This window comes from Corapipo altera, unplaced genomic scaffold (assembly GCF_003945725.1).
Source record: "Corapipo altera isolate COAL_440 unplaced genomic scaffold, ASM394572v1 55, whole genome shotgun sequence".
Taxonomy (NCBI): Eukaryota; Metazoa; Chordata; class Aves; order Passeriformes; family Pipridae; genus Corapipo; species Corapipo altera.
This window is the reverse complement of record NW_020884882.1, coordinates 163225-180666: the sequence shown is the minus strand read 5'-3', so window position 1 is coordinate 180666 and position 17442 is coordinate 163225. Positions and strand designations below refer to the sequence as shown.

The window sequence follows — 17442 nt, the reverse complement described above, 5'->3', positions numbered from 1 at the left end:
TACTTTATTTCCTCCCTCAGACTGTATGTAATTAAACCTCTTGATGGTTATAATGTCTGTTTATTCACATCTGTGGTAAGTTTGTGCAAGCTCTTGTCTGTTAACAACATATACGTGGCTTTATCTTCATTCACTTAAAATCACCTTTCTTTCTCCTTACAGCCCTATTCATGAAGCCATTGGCTTCCTTAGTTTCTAAAATATTTTCCTTTGCAAAGTGTCACACGTGTTTTCTAAAAAAGCTGTCGAATGACACACTCCAGTCCTATTCTGATCTTCTTCCTTTGTGGGGTCAGTGATTCTCAGTCAGTCTGAGATGGTGAAATGACAGTTGGAGCATGAAATTTCCTGCACTTCCAGTATGTGTGTGAAATCAGGTAGATAAACCAAGGATTCAAGAAATAACTGTGGTGTGGAGCAGTGGTATCGTCCTGCCGTGAGACGAGAAAAAAAGCAAAGCTTTAAAATTTGAATGATGTGTGAGTTACATAAGTATGCTCCATTTCTGCTGGCCTGAGTGTAATAAAAATACCAAACTGGCTGTCCTATTTAAACGTAACTGCATCTTTTGAAACTGAAAATGGGGCAGTAGTTTCAAACAAATAGCAATAGTATTTTGTAGCACACAGTTTCGTTGTGGTTTTATCATGTCCGTTCAATATTCCGGGACTCGCTGCCTTGAATTTGTGATTTTAATCCTGATTTCTCCAGGCAGACATTTCTAGGTCACAGGAGAGGATCTTTTGTGTCGTGATTACTCTTTTCATAAAGAACAAAATATCCTTTCTTTTGTATAGAAGCCTTTCATTTTAGGAACGTGGAGAACTAAGATGTAGCTTTTATAACAAAAATCCTCTTCATAAGCCCACAGGACCTTTGTATTATTGGCACCCAATTTTATCATGAGTCTCAGGTAATGCTATTTTTTTCCTCAGGTCTGGGTTTAATGAGCTTTTTATAGCAAAAAATGGTAACATGAAGTACTTGCCTGGTAATTTTTTTTCATCCTCGAAGTGAATAAGTGGACTGTGATCTGTCCTTACCATTTCATTCTCATTCCCTGGTGAACTTACAATTTGTAAAAGATGGCAAATGTGAAAGCCTGGGAAAAGGACACAGCAGAGGTTCTGAGCAGAGGTTCTGGGAGGGGAATCATGTTTTGGTGGGGTTTGGCAGAGTAATGAGCTGGGACAAATAATGAGTAATGAGGTGACATCAGTGCCAGAGTTTAAATGCCATTTAAAACCAAGCAAAAACTACAGACCTGAGATGACAGAAGATGGAGGGGAAGAAATTTCATGTCAGTTAATGTGGTGTTGTCTTTGTATAAAGAGACAGGATGGCTATTTTCTCACTTCTGGTTGCAAATCTGTTTGACAATAGTCCTGTGTGTCAGAACTTTACTAGCTTATTCTTAATGTCACATGATCTGTGATCTTGGGACACTTTATCTTTTATTTGAGAATATCTGCACAGTTAAGAACAGTGTACCCACTAATTTAAACTCTACAGATTATTTACCCTGATTTTAAATTTTTTTTTTTTGTATTCCTGACACTGAAGAGTCCCAAGAAACAGGAATTGTGGCATAAAACACAATGCAGCTACAGGACCCCGAGGAAAAGAAATGTATTTCAGGGCTGTGGTGCTGTCCTGACCCCTTTATGTTACCTCAAAAAGGAAATGGTGAGGGGATTAAGTGGGAGCTGTAGAGCTGAAGGCACAGTGGCCTTATGCACTCCTACTGCAGTTTTGAACTAGCTTATCCTAAAACACCACAGGACAGCTGGCTGTGTATGGAGATCCCCAGGTGCATTTTGAAGTCGTTGAGCTCAAGGCACCTCATTAAAACCACTCCAGGTATGTCCACCCCAGCTGGAGTTACAGCACCTGACAAGCCACCAGAGGGGAATTCCAGTTCAGCAGTACCTGAATGTCATCAATGGCATGAAATTCAGGTGTTTCAGTCCAAACACGTTGAAGATAATACCTGAAATGGGTCATAAAACCTGATAATGCGGGGAAGAATAATATAAGTTATATAGGTTTCTGTCGCTCCAGTTTTCAAGTTTCACCAGGTTATTTTCAGAACACTGCCAAGTGATAGTTCTGCACCTGGGAATGCTGGAGGAAAAAGTGGAGAGGGAAGTGACCTGCTAGAGAGAAGGAAGGAGTATGTTAAAACTTGGTGTTCTCACTGTTGTTTACCCTTGCACTCAGAACCACAGCTTTATTTTTGACTCTGTAGGTGTGTATTCTTCAGAAATATGAAAGAACTTGCTATGCTAAAGTTCCTTTTAAAACCGAGGCAAATTAGTTTTGCCATTGCAAAACAATATATTGATATTACTTGTCCTTGTATTTCTCCATGCAAGCCTAGTAAGTGTCCATGCACTATTTCTCTAAAGTACAGTTATTTTTTAATGCAAGTATCATAAATACCACAATCTTACTTCCAGTCCTGAGTGAGACTTCTATATAAAAATCTTGATAAGTCAGAACAGAATGGTTAATTCTTGTATGTTCTCTATATCCATATCTAGTTATACAACGTAAAGAAACTTTGCAAATACAGGTGACAAAAACATATTTTAAAGACATCACTGTCATTATTTTCAATTTTATCAAATGGCCAAAGGAGCAGAGAATTCTTTTTTCATGTAGACACCTATAGGATGTAAAAAAAAAAAAAAAAAAAAAAGGAAAGTGCTTATTAGTTAGTGTTTTGGTATTTATTTTGTTTAACTCCCATTTTTTTAAGTTCTAGTGAAAATAGATGATCAGTGATTAAGTTACAGCACCACATACATTTTAAAAAAGGATCAATGAGTCATTGCAGATTTATACAGGTTTTATTTTCAGCCTTCTAGGTGCATCTTCTCTCTCCATTAAAATGGCATGGTTTGCTTTGCTTTGACTTTTTTTTTTTCCCCAGAGGCTGCAATACAGAGTCAAATTTGTGTACTGTTCAAATTACACAGAGTAAAACTTGCAAGTGTTTGTCAGTCTGCCCAGTGCCATGGAGAGCCTTGTGAGGAAGCAGGATAGAAAAGGGGGGAATTCAGAGAGCCCTCAGGGATTGTTTTAAAATGATCACTGAAGGATTGGCTTCACTGTTTGCAGTCAAAACTCATTTAGACATAAATAAATAAAAATTACTGCATTAAGGATTCTAGAATTTAATCCTGTGTTTGCGATAGGGAGTTTGGATCTTTAGATTATTTTATATTTATTGCACATCATGTATGTGTATATTCATACATTGGGGGGGGGATGTTGGTGAGGAACACAGCTTAATGTTTAATTTTTAAAGAATGTTACATAGATCCTCATATTTCTGCTTGTAGTATCTCTGTTGGGCATTTGACTGACCTGGTGTATTGGAGCACAAAGCTATTTGGATACACTCTGACTGCAAGAGTAAACATCTGTAACGTTGGAACCAGCCGTGGTTGGAAACTGTATCTGAAAAGACTTTGGAACGGGCTGCCCAGGGAGGTGGGGGAGTCCTCATCCCTGGAGGTGTTTCAGGAAAGGCTGGAGGTGGCACTCAGTGCCCGGGTCTGGCTGACAAGGTGGGGATCGGGCACAGGTTGGACTGATCTCAAAGGTCTTTTTTTAACACGACTGATTCTGTGATTCTGTCAAACACAACCCCAAAGGTACAACTCCACCTTTTTTTTTGTGTGTGTGTTTGACCATCTGCACATTGCAGGTGCAAGCTCGTTTTCCACACGGCGATCCCCAAGGATGTTATCTGGGCACCCAATACCACGGAATCACAGGATATCCTGAGCTGGAGAGGACCCATCGGGATCATCGAGTCCAACTCTCGGCCCTGCCCAGGACACCCCAACAATCCCACCCTGTCCCCGAGAGCACTGTCCAAAGTTCCTTGAGGAACTTTGCCCTGGGGATCCTGTTCAGTGCCCCCCCCACCCTCTGGGGGAAGAATCTTTTCCTGAGATCCGACCTCAGGCTCCCCCGACTCAGCTCCTGCCGTTCCCTCGGCTCCTGTGAGTGGCCAGGAGAGTGAAGAGCTCGGTACGTGCCCCTCAGGATGCTGCTGAAGACCCCGATGAGGTCTCCCCTGAGTCTCCCCTTCTCCAGGCTGAACAGGCCAAGTGCCCTCAGCCGCTCCTCACGCGGCTTCTTCGCCATCCTCATGTCCCTCCTTTGGACGCTCTCTAATGGCTTCATGCCTTCTTTTATATTGTGGCGCCCAACACTGCACACAGCACTCCTTTGACGGGCCGTTTCTGGAGGCAGAAGGCGCTTTTGTGCCGCCGGTCCCGCTCCCCTCACCGCCGGACCCCCTGCCCGGCCCCGCCATGGCGGCGGCGGCGCCGTGCCCGGCTCCAAGATGGCGCGGGCGGCGGGCGGGACTTCCCTGGGCCGAGGGCGGGCGGCGCAGCCGCGATGGTGGCGGCGTGAGGCGGCGGGGCCGGCGGCTGTTCCTGCCCTCCGCGCGGCCCGGGCCGGGCATGGAAGTGGAGAAGATGGATGAGAATGAATGGAAGTACCACGGGGAAGGCAACCAGAGCCTCGTCGTTTCACACTGCCAGGTGCGGGGGGGGGGGGGGGGGGGGGGGGGGGAGACCAGCCCGGGCCCCGCGTGAGGGGGGCGGCCCGGCGGGAGCGGCCGCTCGGCCCCGCCGCCCGCCCTCGCTCCTTTCTCTCCCGGAGGAGTTTTCCATCCCGGGGGGATCGGGCCCGTCCCGTGAGGGAGATTAGCGGGCGCTTCCACGGGTTCTCCCTCGCGGCTGGTGCGGGTGGAAGGGGGAGCAGCCGATGGCCGGGCAGCTGCCTCCTGGAGACGGGAGCTGTGAGGAAAAGTGCTGAAAATCCCGCTTTTCCATCGTCATGCCCGGGTGTGGGTGATGTGACAGGGGAAAGCGAGCTGGAGAAGGCGTGTTTTTCCCTTTGTCACCGGCTCTGGCTCCGTGAGGAGTTTGAGCGCTCGCTGCCCCGCTGGGCCGGGCTCCCGGCGGTAATTTCGGGTTTTGGCTTTGCCACAGACCCGGGGTGATGTGACCCCGCCGGGCGGCTCATCCACGTCCTCCCGCTTACCTGTTGGTCTGGGGTTTTTGAGCTTTTTGTTTGTTTGGGATATTTTTAGGGAGTGTTTTATTTAAAAACCGCAGTAAAATAGATTCAGCACTTAGAGCAGTAGTAACGATTAAATGAAGATAAATCCAGTCAAGCAGACTCTATGTCAGTTTATACTGTCCCTGTATTCGTGCCCCCCTTGTGCGTGTATTATTTACTCAATATATTGGGATATCTGTCCCTTGAAGGAATTTATTCTTTTTCTGAAAAGTGCTTCTGCCTGTTTTTTTGCCTTAAAAATGTATTTGTATTTCAGTTTAAAAGCTGCTACGGATTGGCCGCAGAATGTTCTTGATGCTTCATAGATCTAAACCCAGTAAATCCGAATGTTAAAATGCAGACTTTTATGTAGAAAAAGACCTAGAGTTGAATCTTGACAGCTGTTTCTTTAGATAACGTCAGAATGAATGATTGAAAATACTGGATTTTTCTGATGTCTGTTTTCTGGATTATAAATATAAACTAGATGTAAAAAACATTAGCAAATATCAGGTCTGAGAAAATGCTGGAAATCCTATGGCGCTCTCCAAACTTTAGGAGGGGCACTTCTGTGCCTCTGGCTTCTTTATATGAAATATTTTTTTAAAGTTGGTTTTGGTACAAGAAGTATGTGTATAATTTTATTTCCTGTTACATTTTAGCTTTGAAAAAGGCACTTTAAGAACTACTCAGTCACTGGATGACGGGAATCAGGATATGTAATGGATTAGTAGTGATGTAATTGTGATAAGATATGGAAAGTGGGGAAGTCTGCCAGTGATTCAGAATAGCTGCTGAGTGTGTCAGTTCTCTTTTTAACAAGATGTTAGAACTTTTCATGTGGAGTGAAAGTGAAATAGATGCGATTTTTCCTTTATGGACAGCTTTGAACCAGTAAAGTTTACATCTTGGAGCTTTGTGTCTGCTGATGACAAACTCTAAGAGCCTGTACACTTGGAGCCTATAAAATACTGTTTAGATGCTAATTGTTACTTTGTGCCTCTTGCAAACAGGACATACTGGCATGATTAGTCATCATTCTCGTGATCTGGTGTTAAGTTATTCTCAGGTTTGTGTGAACAGAACAGTAGCACAACTAAGACAGTGAATTCCATTTTGACTGTCCCTGTTTCATTCTGTAGCTTTCCAGTCCATGTTTTTTGTGTCTCGGTGCCAGTGGGAGGGGATATAGGGATTTGGTGCTGGTGAGGGAGGTGCGAATGGATACTCAGATACAAGTGAGAGGCCTGGGTGGAGCTGTGTGTGTTTGTTGTTTCCATGTTTTCCCTTTTGGTGTGTAGTGGTGTTTTGGAACGTGAGGAGGAAGCTGGTCCCTAGATCTGTAGGTCTAAGCCTCCCTTCACTGCTTCTTCTGGAAAGCTTAAGAAGTTTTCAGAAACTAAACAGCAACGAAAAAATGAATCCCCCTGCTTCTGGAGAAGAGGGCACGAGCTGCCTTGCCTTTCATGAAGTGAGGTCCAGTGTGTTTAGCTGGAACTCCTGCCCTCTGGATCGCTCCTTGGAGCGCTCATAACAGCCCTCTGCAAGGTCACATCTCCAGCACACGGGGTGTGTGAGCTGGGGGGGGAGGCAGCCTGGGGGACACTCCTGCTCCTGGCTGGACTAGGGATGGGCAGCAAGGACAACACACTGTCAGCTCAGGGAGCTCTCGCGTGTGTGAGGCTCTGCTTATTTCCTTGCTTTGCTCCATTCCCTGTACTTTGCCCTTTAAGACATGGATGTGTAAGGCATTGTTAGTCCAGAGCTAGTGCAGCACCAGATTAAAAAGTTGGTCATGGAGAAGTCACATGCCCAGCAGAGAGCTCTGCTGGCGATGGGCTGATAAGCCCTGGACGCAGGCGACACGCAGCCGCTTTTCCAGGGCGTGCAGACAGAGCCTGCCTGGCACTGGGACAGTGGCATCCTATGGAACGTGCTCTGTTGTCCTGTCCCAGGGCTGTCAGGACTCTTTCCTCTGGCTGGTCGTTAATCCTGCGCAGTGTAACAGTGTTGGGAGGCTCCCTGTATGCCCGTGCTCCCACAGCCTGTGCTGAAATCTCTGCAAGTGCATCTCTGCTCCTTATCCATGCAGTGAAGGATAAGGATCCTGAGGCAGGACGTGGTCTAGTCAACACATCTCTTCTTACAGACTGACTTTAATTAGTTCTCCAGCATTTCGACAGTGATCCGATGAGTAAAGATGGAATGCTTGCCAAGCATTTCCAGTTTCCATTGTTATCTCTGGAGCTGTGTGCCTGCTTGCTTGATGCACACTCAAACTTCTGCTTTCATTGATCTTTAGTTTCGGTTCTGGTGAATCTAAAGTTCCAGGAGATGTACAGAACTATGGTACAAATTTCTCTGGTGACACAGCTTTTCCTGATTTTTTTTTTTTTTCCCAGCTGCGATTAAATTACTTCAAATTGAAACTGAATTGTAGTCAAAAGGCCTCTGTGTAGTCTTGTAGCCTGCTGAAATGCTTCTGGTAGAATGAACCATGATCCTTCCTCATGATTTTAGTGAGAAATACAACTGGTAACTCTGAGAGGTGTTGGTGAGACACTGGGGAAGTTTGTGTGTTACACAAACACTGCAAGACCATTCAGGCAGTGTCTGTATGATTCTTGTCCATCAGTTGCAATTTGGAATATTTGATTGAATCACTGTATCCTTTTCAACATAACTTATTTGCCACCCTCCACACCACATAGTGAATTGCCTGGTTACTTGTTCTAGTTGCCGTCTCAGGGATGCATAAATTGCTTTAGGACAGACACAGCTCTACACAACCCCAACCAAGCACCATCAGAGCCAGCCAGGTGCTTTAGAAAGGAGGATTCTTATTCCCTGCAGTTTTGTTGGAGTGCTGTTCCTTCCACATCAGATTTGGTGTCTGATTTAGAAAGGGGGCTAAGCTTTCCCTCTCCCTCCCTACTCGTGAGCGGTAGAGAGGGTTCAGAGGAACTGCTGCAGCACAGTTATCTCCTGGTGAGCTGTTGTGTCTTTCTGTGGTGGAGATCCTTAGTTTTTCAAAAGGGAGCTGGAAACCCTCCTTTGGAGTTCTTCCCTTTCTTTAATCAGTTGTTTGCTGTTAGGGGGACACTTAACACTTCATTTCAAAAGGCTTCACTAGGTGTTTGTAGAAAGTAGTGTAAGCAGCTCTGGGAATAATGGCTTGGATTTCCTCTTGCCCTTGGAACTGTGCTCACAATCTCCAGTTGTTGCTTTAGGAGATGAATTCTGTATGTTCCTTCTGTGCATCTCCTGTTTTACTTTCTGTGTGTTGGGATATTGTGGTAATCAAAAGCTTAGTTTTAAAATACATTTGAACATTAAACTCGTGTTTCAAGGTGACTGTGGGGAGGTGGTACAAGAGAATAAGAGGGGTTTTTCTTGTTTTTCCCCAGCTTGTTTTATATTCAGTGAGGTGGTCAAGAGAAATCTTGATGTGTGCTTGCAAAAGGTTGTTTTGTATCTTCAGATGCCTTGACTGTTAGTGATCATCTACTTCTTGTCTTGGAATGTTTGCAGCTCCAGCAGATATCCTTGGGTTTAGGTACAGGACTGAATTGGTAATGCATAAACCATCTCCAGAGGGTGTGTGACCTTATGAAATAGGAAAAGGGGAAGGAGGGGAGATGGAGAAGGTGAATGAAACAGCACTAAGGAGACTGGACAAGATATTCTAGTCAGGTAATCAAACTTGCAGAAGATTCCCAAAGTTGGTGAATAATATCTGCCCATGGAAGTGAATAATATCTGTCTCTTCTCTGTGGTATTTATTTCTCCTTCAAGACCTATGGTTAAAGATGGAGGATGTCCCAGTGCTGCTTTTGCAGAGAACCTTCCCAATTATTTTTCTGAGTGTGTAGGGGACTGTAGAGAGCAGAGGTGCTGGGAGAGAGGGGTATCTCGTGTTTTAACACCAGCCTGGGATTTCACTACAGCTGTAGCTGTGTCTGCTGGCAGCTGCATTGTGGTGCTGCAAAGTGTGTGCAGAAAGTCACTTTGTGCATGTGGGGCAGAGGGACTTGGTCTGGGGTTTTGAAATAAAATAATTCTACTTTGGGGGGGTGTGTGTGTTGTGTCAAGTCAGGGTACATTACTGTTCCTTTTGATGCTTTTGAAATATGAAATAGTTTTCCTGTGGCTGGTTGGTTGGTTTAAGAATAATGACAAATGATTCAGTTTTGCTGCAGCAAACTTACTTGAAGAGAGGACCAGGTTGGATGTTTAGACAGAAGGGTGTTTGCTGAAAGAGTGGTAAGCTTAGGGTTGGAATGACCAGGTAGCTGCAGCTTTCCTCTGTTCCTGTTTGGCAGAAAGGGATGATGCTGATCATTAATTGCTGTCTCATTGAGAGGATCTTCTTAAGGTGCTTTTTCTGATGGTGTCATTTTGCACAAGTCCAGAAACCCACGTGTCCTGCTTCTTCTTCTGTTGTTTTTCTGTGTGGAGTTGCCTGAATCTGTTTTGTCCTATTGAGATGTGTGTAAGTCTTGCCCCCCCACAAGCTTCCAAGTCATTCCTGAGAAATTCCAGATCCCTGACTATAAAGCAAATTTTGTTCTGTTTTCTGTTCAGTTGTGTTCTGATTGGTTTTTTCCTCCCTTAATGCCTATGAATGTCTTGATTTCAAGGAAATATAGAACAGGCTGCTGATTCCTGTATTAAAGGGTCTTCAGGTAGGGAAAAGTACTGAAAAACTGGTTGCTGTTCCCTGTGGTTATAATTAGAATAGTTTATTAACAATGGTCTTCTCTGAATATTGCTCTGATTTAAAATATGGCCAAGTCCTGGTCTCTTGGTTCTTTCACAGACAGACATTATCAGGAAAGGTAAAATGCAACTGGTATTTATTGAATTTTATTTTAAATAGTGGAAAAGGCATAGTTTTTGTATGACTTGAACTTAAATATTTTTGTGTTCTTGAGGAGAATCTTCTATTTACATTCCCAACCTGTGATAATCCTTACTTCTGATGGATTTGGGAATGATGTAATATAGAGGGGAGTTTTGAATCTGGTTCTGTAGAATTTCCTGCTTCTTCCATTTGGCCTTTTTTAGAGGGTTTTTTTGGTGTTATTTCTTTTTTTTTCTATTTCAGAGGGATTTCTTTGACCTGCCTTCTCCAGCATTGTGTTCTTTTGGGTGTGAACATGTTTAAACCCTGTCTATCTCTGAGTATTGTTTATCAAAACTCTGACACCTGCACACCCTTTACCTACCTAGACAAAAGCACAGGAAGACAGCTTAAAGACTAAAGATAATATGTTTGCTCCACCTTTCTTAGTTGTAATTGCTTTTGATTTAAAAAAATTATTTATTTATTTATTGTAGACAAGTAGAGGAGCCTCTGCCCAAATTTACTGAAGCAGGCAGCTATGAAATCCAGTTGAAAAAGCCAAGTATGTGATCAGGGTGTGTCATCAGTGGAAAAGAAAGGAAGAGATGTCTGCCTTGGTGTAAACAACAATTAAGTTTTTAGAAAGAGGAGGCAATCACTGGTTTGAGTTGGAATTGGGACCCTTTGTGACACCTGTATGAAATTGTACATTTCCTTGTGTTAACCTTGGTTAACTGATACTTCAGTAGTTGCCTATGGTCACTGGAAAAAAAAGACAGTTTGGTATTTGTTTTTATTTGGTTCTTTGGTTGAACTGGTACAACTGGGTCTGAAGGTGTCATAATTAATTGGACTAACTCTACTTGAGTACAATCTACAAAGCTTTTTACTGTTAAAGAAGAATTAAAAGTTGGAAGCACGTCCAATTTTGTGGATTAGCTGTGGAGCTTTTCTGGACCCCCTCCCCCCCCAAAAAAAAAAGAGAAAAGTCAACAGCTTGAGTCAACATCTCTATAGAATTTTAATTCCATATCAGGATTTCAATTCCATGTTGTGTGAGAGTAGTTGAATGTACTTTTTCCTCAGCTTTACCGGGTTTGTGCACTGAGAGCTCTGAATGCAGGGCAGTTTAGTGTCTTCATAGAGTGGAAGAGAAGGTAGCACTGGGTAGCAGGGCTGACTGCAGGGAGGAGAGAGAGCAGAAAGGCAGCAGTCACAACTTTTCTTATCATACAAGTGCTTTAAGTTCAGTAGATGCAGATGGGAAAACAGCACCTGTGTGGATGGAGAAGGGAGACACAAACACTGCCAGTGCTGTGGTCTGGTACTCTAATGCCATATGACAGTGCTCACTTAACTGCAGCAGCACCACCTCTCTCCTCCTCCCAGAATGCTTTTTCCAGAGGTGCTGTCTTATTTTGCTAGTAACAAGTGTTGGAGCAGACCTGTCTTCTGGTGACCTTTGGAGATTTGAACTCTGCTTTAGGCCTATTTTTTCTTTTTTGAGCGACTTTTGAGAATTCTGAGGGCTATATCCAAAGAAAATGCAAACCAAATCCCAGTCAAGCTCAGGAGTGGGTTGGCCTTGATTAACAACCCTCATGTTTTCTTCTGGGTTCTGTTCAAGCTCAGACTTGAATGACTTTCTTGTGCAGTTGATGAGCTGAAGCCATTATCTAAAAAGCAGTTTTTTGTCTGTTAGGGGAGTTTGGTAAATGCAGTGATGGTGGAGTTTCTGTGCCTTTTCCATGCAGCTGCTGTCTCTGCCCTCAGTCCCAGCAGCCGTGGGTTGGTTGCTTTGGATGAAGTAGCCTGACCCAAAGCTGTGTGGGAGTGCTCAGTCTGAGAGCCTATTTTATTCCCTCCTTTGTTTCTTTTCTCCCTCCCAACCCTTCAGTGGCTGTTTTCTTTGCCTCACTTATTTCCCGTGACATGCAGTAACCATGTTCTGACCTCCCTAAACTGTCTTCCCTGGCCTGGTTTTGCTTGGGAGGGAACAGAGTCACTGGATTCCATGGAACACTTGCCCAAGGTTTGCTTAGGTGTCTTCTAGCTGAGGTGTTCCAGATGCTGGGAACTATTAACTTATTCTAACTCTCCATTTTATTACTTATCTTCATTCTAATCCCTCTTACTGTTTGGCTCTATTTCCTCCCCTCCCTATTAATATTTTCCTGGAACGCCTGGTTTCCCCGGCATAACATCAGGTGACTCAGCAGCCTCATGCTGGGAAGTGTTGCTGATAGGGGGAGGTTTAGGGCAGCTTAAACGAAGGAAGCTTAGTGTGTGTTATGTTCTGGTTGGCACCACTGGCCTGTTTGATGGGGGGGTATTTGATGTGCTGTTAAATGTTAAGGGCTGTTTTTGTCCTTGTGTTTCAGTCAGGGCCCTGTGCTGTGTTACCACACAGTGCTGATGTACTCAGGGCCAGGGATCAATGGGTTTATTCAGCCTGTTCTCCCTCTGGTGTGTGTTTCCACCTCATGGCAGTGGGTGTATCACTTGATACCATTGCAGGTTCTCTGATTAGCTGTCTTGGCTGAAGGGCAGGCATTTCCCTCTCGCTCTTGGCGGGTGCAATCATTAAATTCTCTTGGAATTGGTACCATCTGCGTGTTGCAAGGTTACACAAAGCTGTAAAGTGAAACCTGAGGTAGTGCTTAACTCTCATGGGAGTCGAGATCATAACCAAGCAGGGGGGAAAAAAAATTGGAATGAGCACCTGAAGTCTGATGCAAGCTGTGAGCTGTGTGCTAAAGGAAACAAGTATCATGGGGGGGTTTGCTCTCAAATAATGGTTTGCCATATTGAATAATGTCAAGCCAGGTGCTATGCCAGAAATTCTTTATTCATGTAAAGAAATAAAAACGTTGTTATTCAAGGACTCCTATGCTAAATAAAAGAGCATTGTTCTGATTTTTGAATGCTTCTTTGCACTTATGTGTGAGCAGTTGCTAAACTTCCTCCATACGGGCAGGAAATGTAGCTTTCCTTGCTTTGTTTTGTGTGATCTTATCCACCTTATGCAGAACAAAACTGGGTTGGAAAACAACAGTTGTGTACAATACTGCCATGTGTGGTTCATTCAAAAGCTGCAAAATTTTCTAGCACTTAGTTTGTTTCCATCCCTCACATCCCTCCACATGGCACAGCACCCTGGATGAGGAGACCTTTAAAAATGTCTCGTGTTGAGTATCATGAAGGTAAGCTTTGGCTGAAGTGTCTGGGCAGTGTGGTGGGCATGTTTTTCCTGAGTTTTATCAGTTCTCAGAAGGAGGAACTCTCCTCTGTGTCCCTGTCTTTTCTGAGATGTGAATATAACACCCCTTTGTCCATTTTCCTCCTTCCCAGAAATTGCGTTTTCTGAATAGAACACCATTGTTTTCTGTTCAAATCCCTCAAACTGGAGTCGGAATTGAAGGGGCTGTGGAATGGAGATTTGGAATAAAAGTTGTCAGAATAATTTTTTTTTAGTTGGCAAGTAGTGCACGCAGCTCCAGTGTGCTACTGCAGGGATAGCTTAATATCAGCAAAACAGTTCCACAGTTCACGTTGAGTACCATTGAAACAGGCATTAATCACTGTGTTGTTTGACTCCCTCCCTTTGACTGAAATGTAGATAGAATGTACTTTCTGTAGCTGCCATTGCTGTGCACAGCCATAAACCCCCAGTGATTAGGTGGTGTTGAATGATTACAGTGGTGGCAGGAGATCTGGAATCCTTAGAGCCCTGTTTGGTAAGTTCTTGGTAGCTCTTTAGTGTCCTCAAAGGACAACGAATTGAACAACCAGTTTTGACTGTATAAAGAAATTCATGGGCCCTCACAGACACTATTTTTTCTAAAAGTAAATTTGACTTCTTATCTTCATCTCCTTTGGCAGTGGTCAGTGGTGTTTTTAATTGGTTGCAAAAAATAGTACAGTAAGAATTGTAGGGAAAGATTTATTACCAGTCTTTGAGAGTGTTCTCCCCCATGTTTATGACTGCAAGCTTGTGACTTTTATATGGACAAGTTTAAAAGAAATGTGGGTTTTCTTGTCCTGTTTGTATATCTTGTGCCTTTTCAAACAGCAGGGTGTAGTAGACAGGCAGGTGACTGTGTGATGTAAAATTGCAGATAGTGCTTGCAAAAATACTGCTGAGCTTTCAGATGCCAGAATTTAGGAGGCTGTGTGGAGTGAGGGACATGATGGGTGTGGGAAGAGGGGTGGAGTTCCTTTTGGGACTTAAAAAGCTTCTTCCCCAAGTGTCTTGTTTTCTGCCCTGGATCTTGCAGATGTGAACACAAGCTGGTGATCAGCTAGATGGGAATCTTGTCCAGTGGCAGAAAGAGATGTCAGGGTAGTGCTCTGCCTCCAGACAAAGGCAGTTGATGTGTGCTGGTTAGAATAATGATGGAGTAATAACAAATGACGTGAACCTGCTTATTTGGAAAAGGAGAAGCTGATGTTTCCCAGGCTTTGTGTTTGGACAGGCTAATTCCTTATATTTTTGTACAGAGGCTTATTTTAAACCCATGTGAGCTGAGGTGGTAACAGCAGAAGGAAAATAGACATCTTTCCATAATTCTAAACAATATTACCAAGAGTTGAGCTTGTTTTTATACACATTCTCCTATTTCTTTCACAGCCACCATCTCTTACACAGATTTTGGTACTAACGTAGCAAGACATGGAAACCTGAATAAAAACCTCAGTGATGCAAACGAGGCTGTTCCCTGAAGGGGAGTATCAAGATTATGGATTTGCCCCAGTTGTGTTTCACTTGTGAAAACTCTCCAGTTCAGGAGGCCTGCACTGTATGACAGCGAGGTCATAAAATAAGGGCACTATCAAACATCAAGCTGTAAAGAAATAAATGTAAGCTTTTGTCCTGGTTTCATAATGCTCCTGTCTAATCCAAAGTACCTGGATTGGTGCTGAGTCATATTTTGGCTGAGCTACCAAGGATTACTTTGTTTTTTGGATTTCACTGAGTAAGATTAAAATAATAGCTGTAGTAAGTGCTTTGGAGAAGAGAAATTCTTGCAGGTAACGTTTTGGGGACTAAGCCCAGTACTGTTTTTTTTTCCCAGGGTACACGAGGACAGGATCTGTGTGTGTTCACATCCTTGTGGTTCTGTGATGCAGCGACTTCTTTGAGTGCTTCCACAGCCCCTCCCACAGCTTCTCTCCTTACTGGCAATGATTAACTTCCTTCTGCTTTAACCAAACAATTGTTTGGTGATAGGGTGCTCAAGAAGTGTTTGCCTTTCTTGGTGGGACCCTAAGCTTCAGGCTGGAGTCTGAAAACGCTGTGGCCTAGGATAGTGCTCCTCTGGTTACAGCGCCTGTGGGTGTGTTTTCAGAGACACCAGTTTTGGTGTCCTTGTTGCTAGTGTTTGTTTTGAGCTTTCCATGACAATTGGGAATGTCGCAGTAGCCCTGCTGTGGTCCTGTAGCCACTGAGGACATTGTTATCTGCTGTCGAGCTGCTGTGCTCTCATGTGAGAGTCGCCCTTGAATTCTTTATCTGACAGTGAGAGCAGTTCTGAGGGGTTGGGTTTTTTAGTCTTGTCACTAACTGGGTACTGAACATATGCAGGATTAAAAAAAGTGGTAGAGAGAATTCTTCCTTTGAATTCACTATTTTTCTAGCTTACTTCAAAAGGTGTGAAGCCTTTTAATGTTCCATGTGTTACATTTACCTACCTCCGTACACTGTTTCTTTTTTATTTTTTCTGCTTGCAGCTTGCATTTTTCATCTCTTTGTGTGTCTGGGACTATTATCCAGCTAACTAAATACTCTCATGGGAGTGGTGCCTTGATGGAAGTGGTGTTAAGCACCTCTGTAAGCCCTTCCACTGCTTGTGGAGAATGAAATTTAGGGAGCATTGGGATCTAGTTGATCTGATTCTCCAAGAATTTAAGGAGTAGTGACAACCTCCTCAGAGATCTGTTCTGGGTTTGGGCCATTTCCATGCATGCAGATGAGCATGGTACATCTTTGATGTTCAATCTGTAAATATAAAAAAAAAAAGTCTAAGGCATTTAAGTTAACTGAGAAAAAAAAAAAACAACCCTCATGGCAACAACCACCCACAGTATTTCCAAGTAAAGAATCACTCAAGTGAATCAGGAAAGCAGTAGCATGAAAACGTGGGGCAGTATTTTGGGGGGTGATAATTCTGGAGCAGTTGGCATCTGTGACATCTGATGGGTTAACTTGGTGCTGGGGCAGCGTGTGTGTGTCACTGCAGGTTGGATTGCACAGAGGGGTGGACGTAGCTGAAAACTTGCCCCAGGAAAGGGAAGAAGTGTTTTGGGGTTTATTGAGCTTTGCTTTTGCTTTTGGGGTGTGTTTTTTTTTTGCTGGGTTTTGTTTTGCTCTAATCATCTAAAAGCACAGTGTGGGGCCACTGGTGTGAGTGCACCTGCAGTTCTCTGAAGGTTGGTTTGAACGTTGCTGTTTGCTTTTGACATCTTAGGCCAGCAGCACGTTCTCCTTTTGCCATGTATAATCTTGGTCATTTTATCCCACTGTGCCTCTTCAGAAGTGACTTGGCAATGAACTAATACCTAGTGAGTCCTGTGAGACAAATGGGTTTTCCAAAGCAATGGTTGGAACCTTGTTGGCTGGGAACTGATTAATAGATAAATATCTACACTGGCCTTGAAAGACTACAGAATCATGTTTCTGAAGGGATGAGAAGTGATAATCACATCACTCCATCACTGATCCACTTGCTTATGAATTATTAAAGCAGGAGATCCAAGCAGTTGAAACAGTGTACAACAACACTGTGCACACAGAGATACAGGCTCAACAGGGCTCTGTTTACCACACAGCCCTGCCTAGTAAGCCTGCAGGTTACTTAATACCATGTCAAAATTCGATTTTAATACAGAAAGTCTCTTTACTAAGTTTAATGGTTAAATTTCAGCAGGGTTTTTTTGAGGGAAAGATACTTCTCATGACTTCTGTGATGGAAGACACTCAATAGGCTTAAGGAGAAAGGCCTAATTATGAAATATTTTAATCTGAAATATTAAAAATAAAGGCTGAGGATGTTTTTAGAATTCAGGTACTTTGAAAATATGAAGTTTTTTGAATTGTTAAAAACCGATAAAAATGATATAAATTACAAAAATTAGTGAATTTTTTGTGGTTTTAAGGTAAAATATTTGGAAACCTGCTGCATTTATCCCTGTGTTAGGTGTTTACTCTGTGGAAGTTTAGCAGTAACAGGGTTTAATGTTTGTAGGTCCAGCTGTGTAGCTGCTGTGGTGCAGGTGTCCCTGTAAGATGTTTTGATGCTGTGCTGATACCGGGAGTGAAGTGGGTCTTGTTCCTCTTGGTCCCCCAAGACCTTTGATGCACAAATGCCAGGGTGGTGCTGTCAATCCCGTGCATTCCCACATTTCCAGAGCAGTGCTGTGAGCTGAGGGAGCATTTCCCTGGTGCACTTAGACTGGAAATGCAGCAGCAGCCTCGTTAAACCCACGGCAAAGCTGGCAGCAGACGTTGT

General features: G+C 43.5%; 1 protein-coding gene across 5 annotated transcripts in view; it reads left to right on the top strand.

Moving 5' to 3' along the window:
* IPPK (inositol-pentakisphosphate 2-kinase) overlaps positions 1-17442 on the top strand; it is a 43246-nt gene that overhangs the window by 8815 nt on the left and 16989 nt on the right. Inside the window, exon 1 of one of the 5 annotated variants that reach the window (XM_027640585.1) lies at positions 4424-4565. The exons of 1 other annotated variant lie outside the window; for it this stretch is intronic. In XM_027640585.1, the coding sequence (XP_027496386.1) occupies positions 4485-4565 (81 nt within the window). In that variant the 5' untranslated portion in view covers positions 4424-4484. Of the gene's footprint in view, positions 1-4423; positions 4566-4741; positions 4991-12927; positions 13138-15405; positions 15453-17442 lie in introns of those variants that run through there. 3 more of the 5 variants (XM_027640590.1, XM_027640588.1, XM_027640589.1) reach the window with 3 other exon arrangements.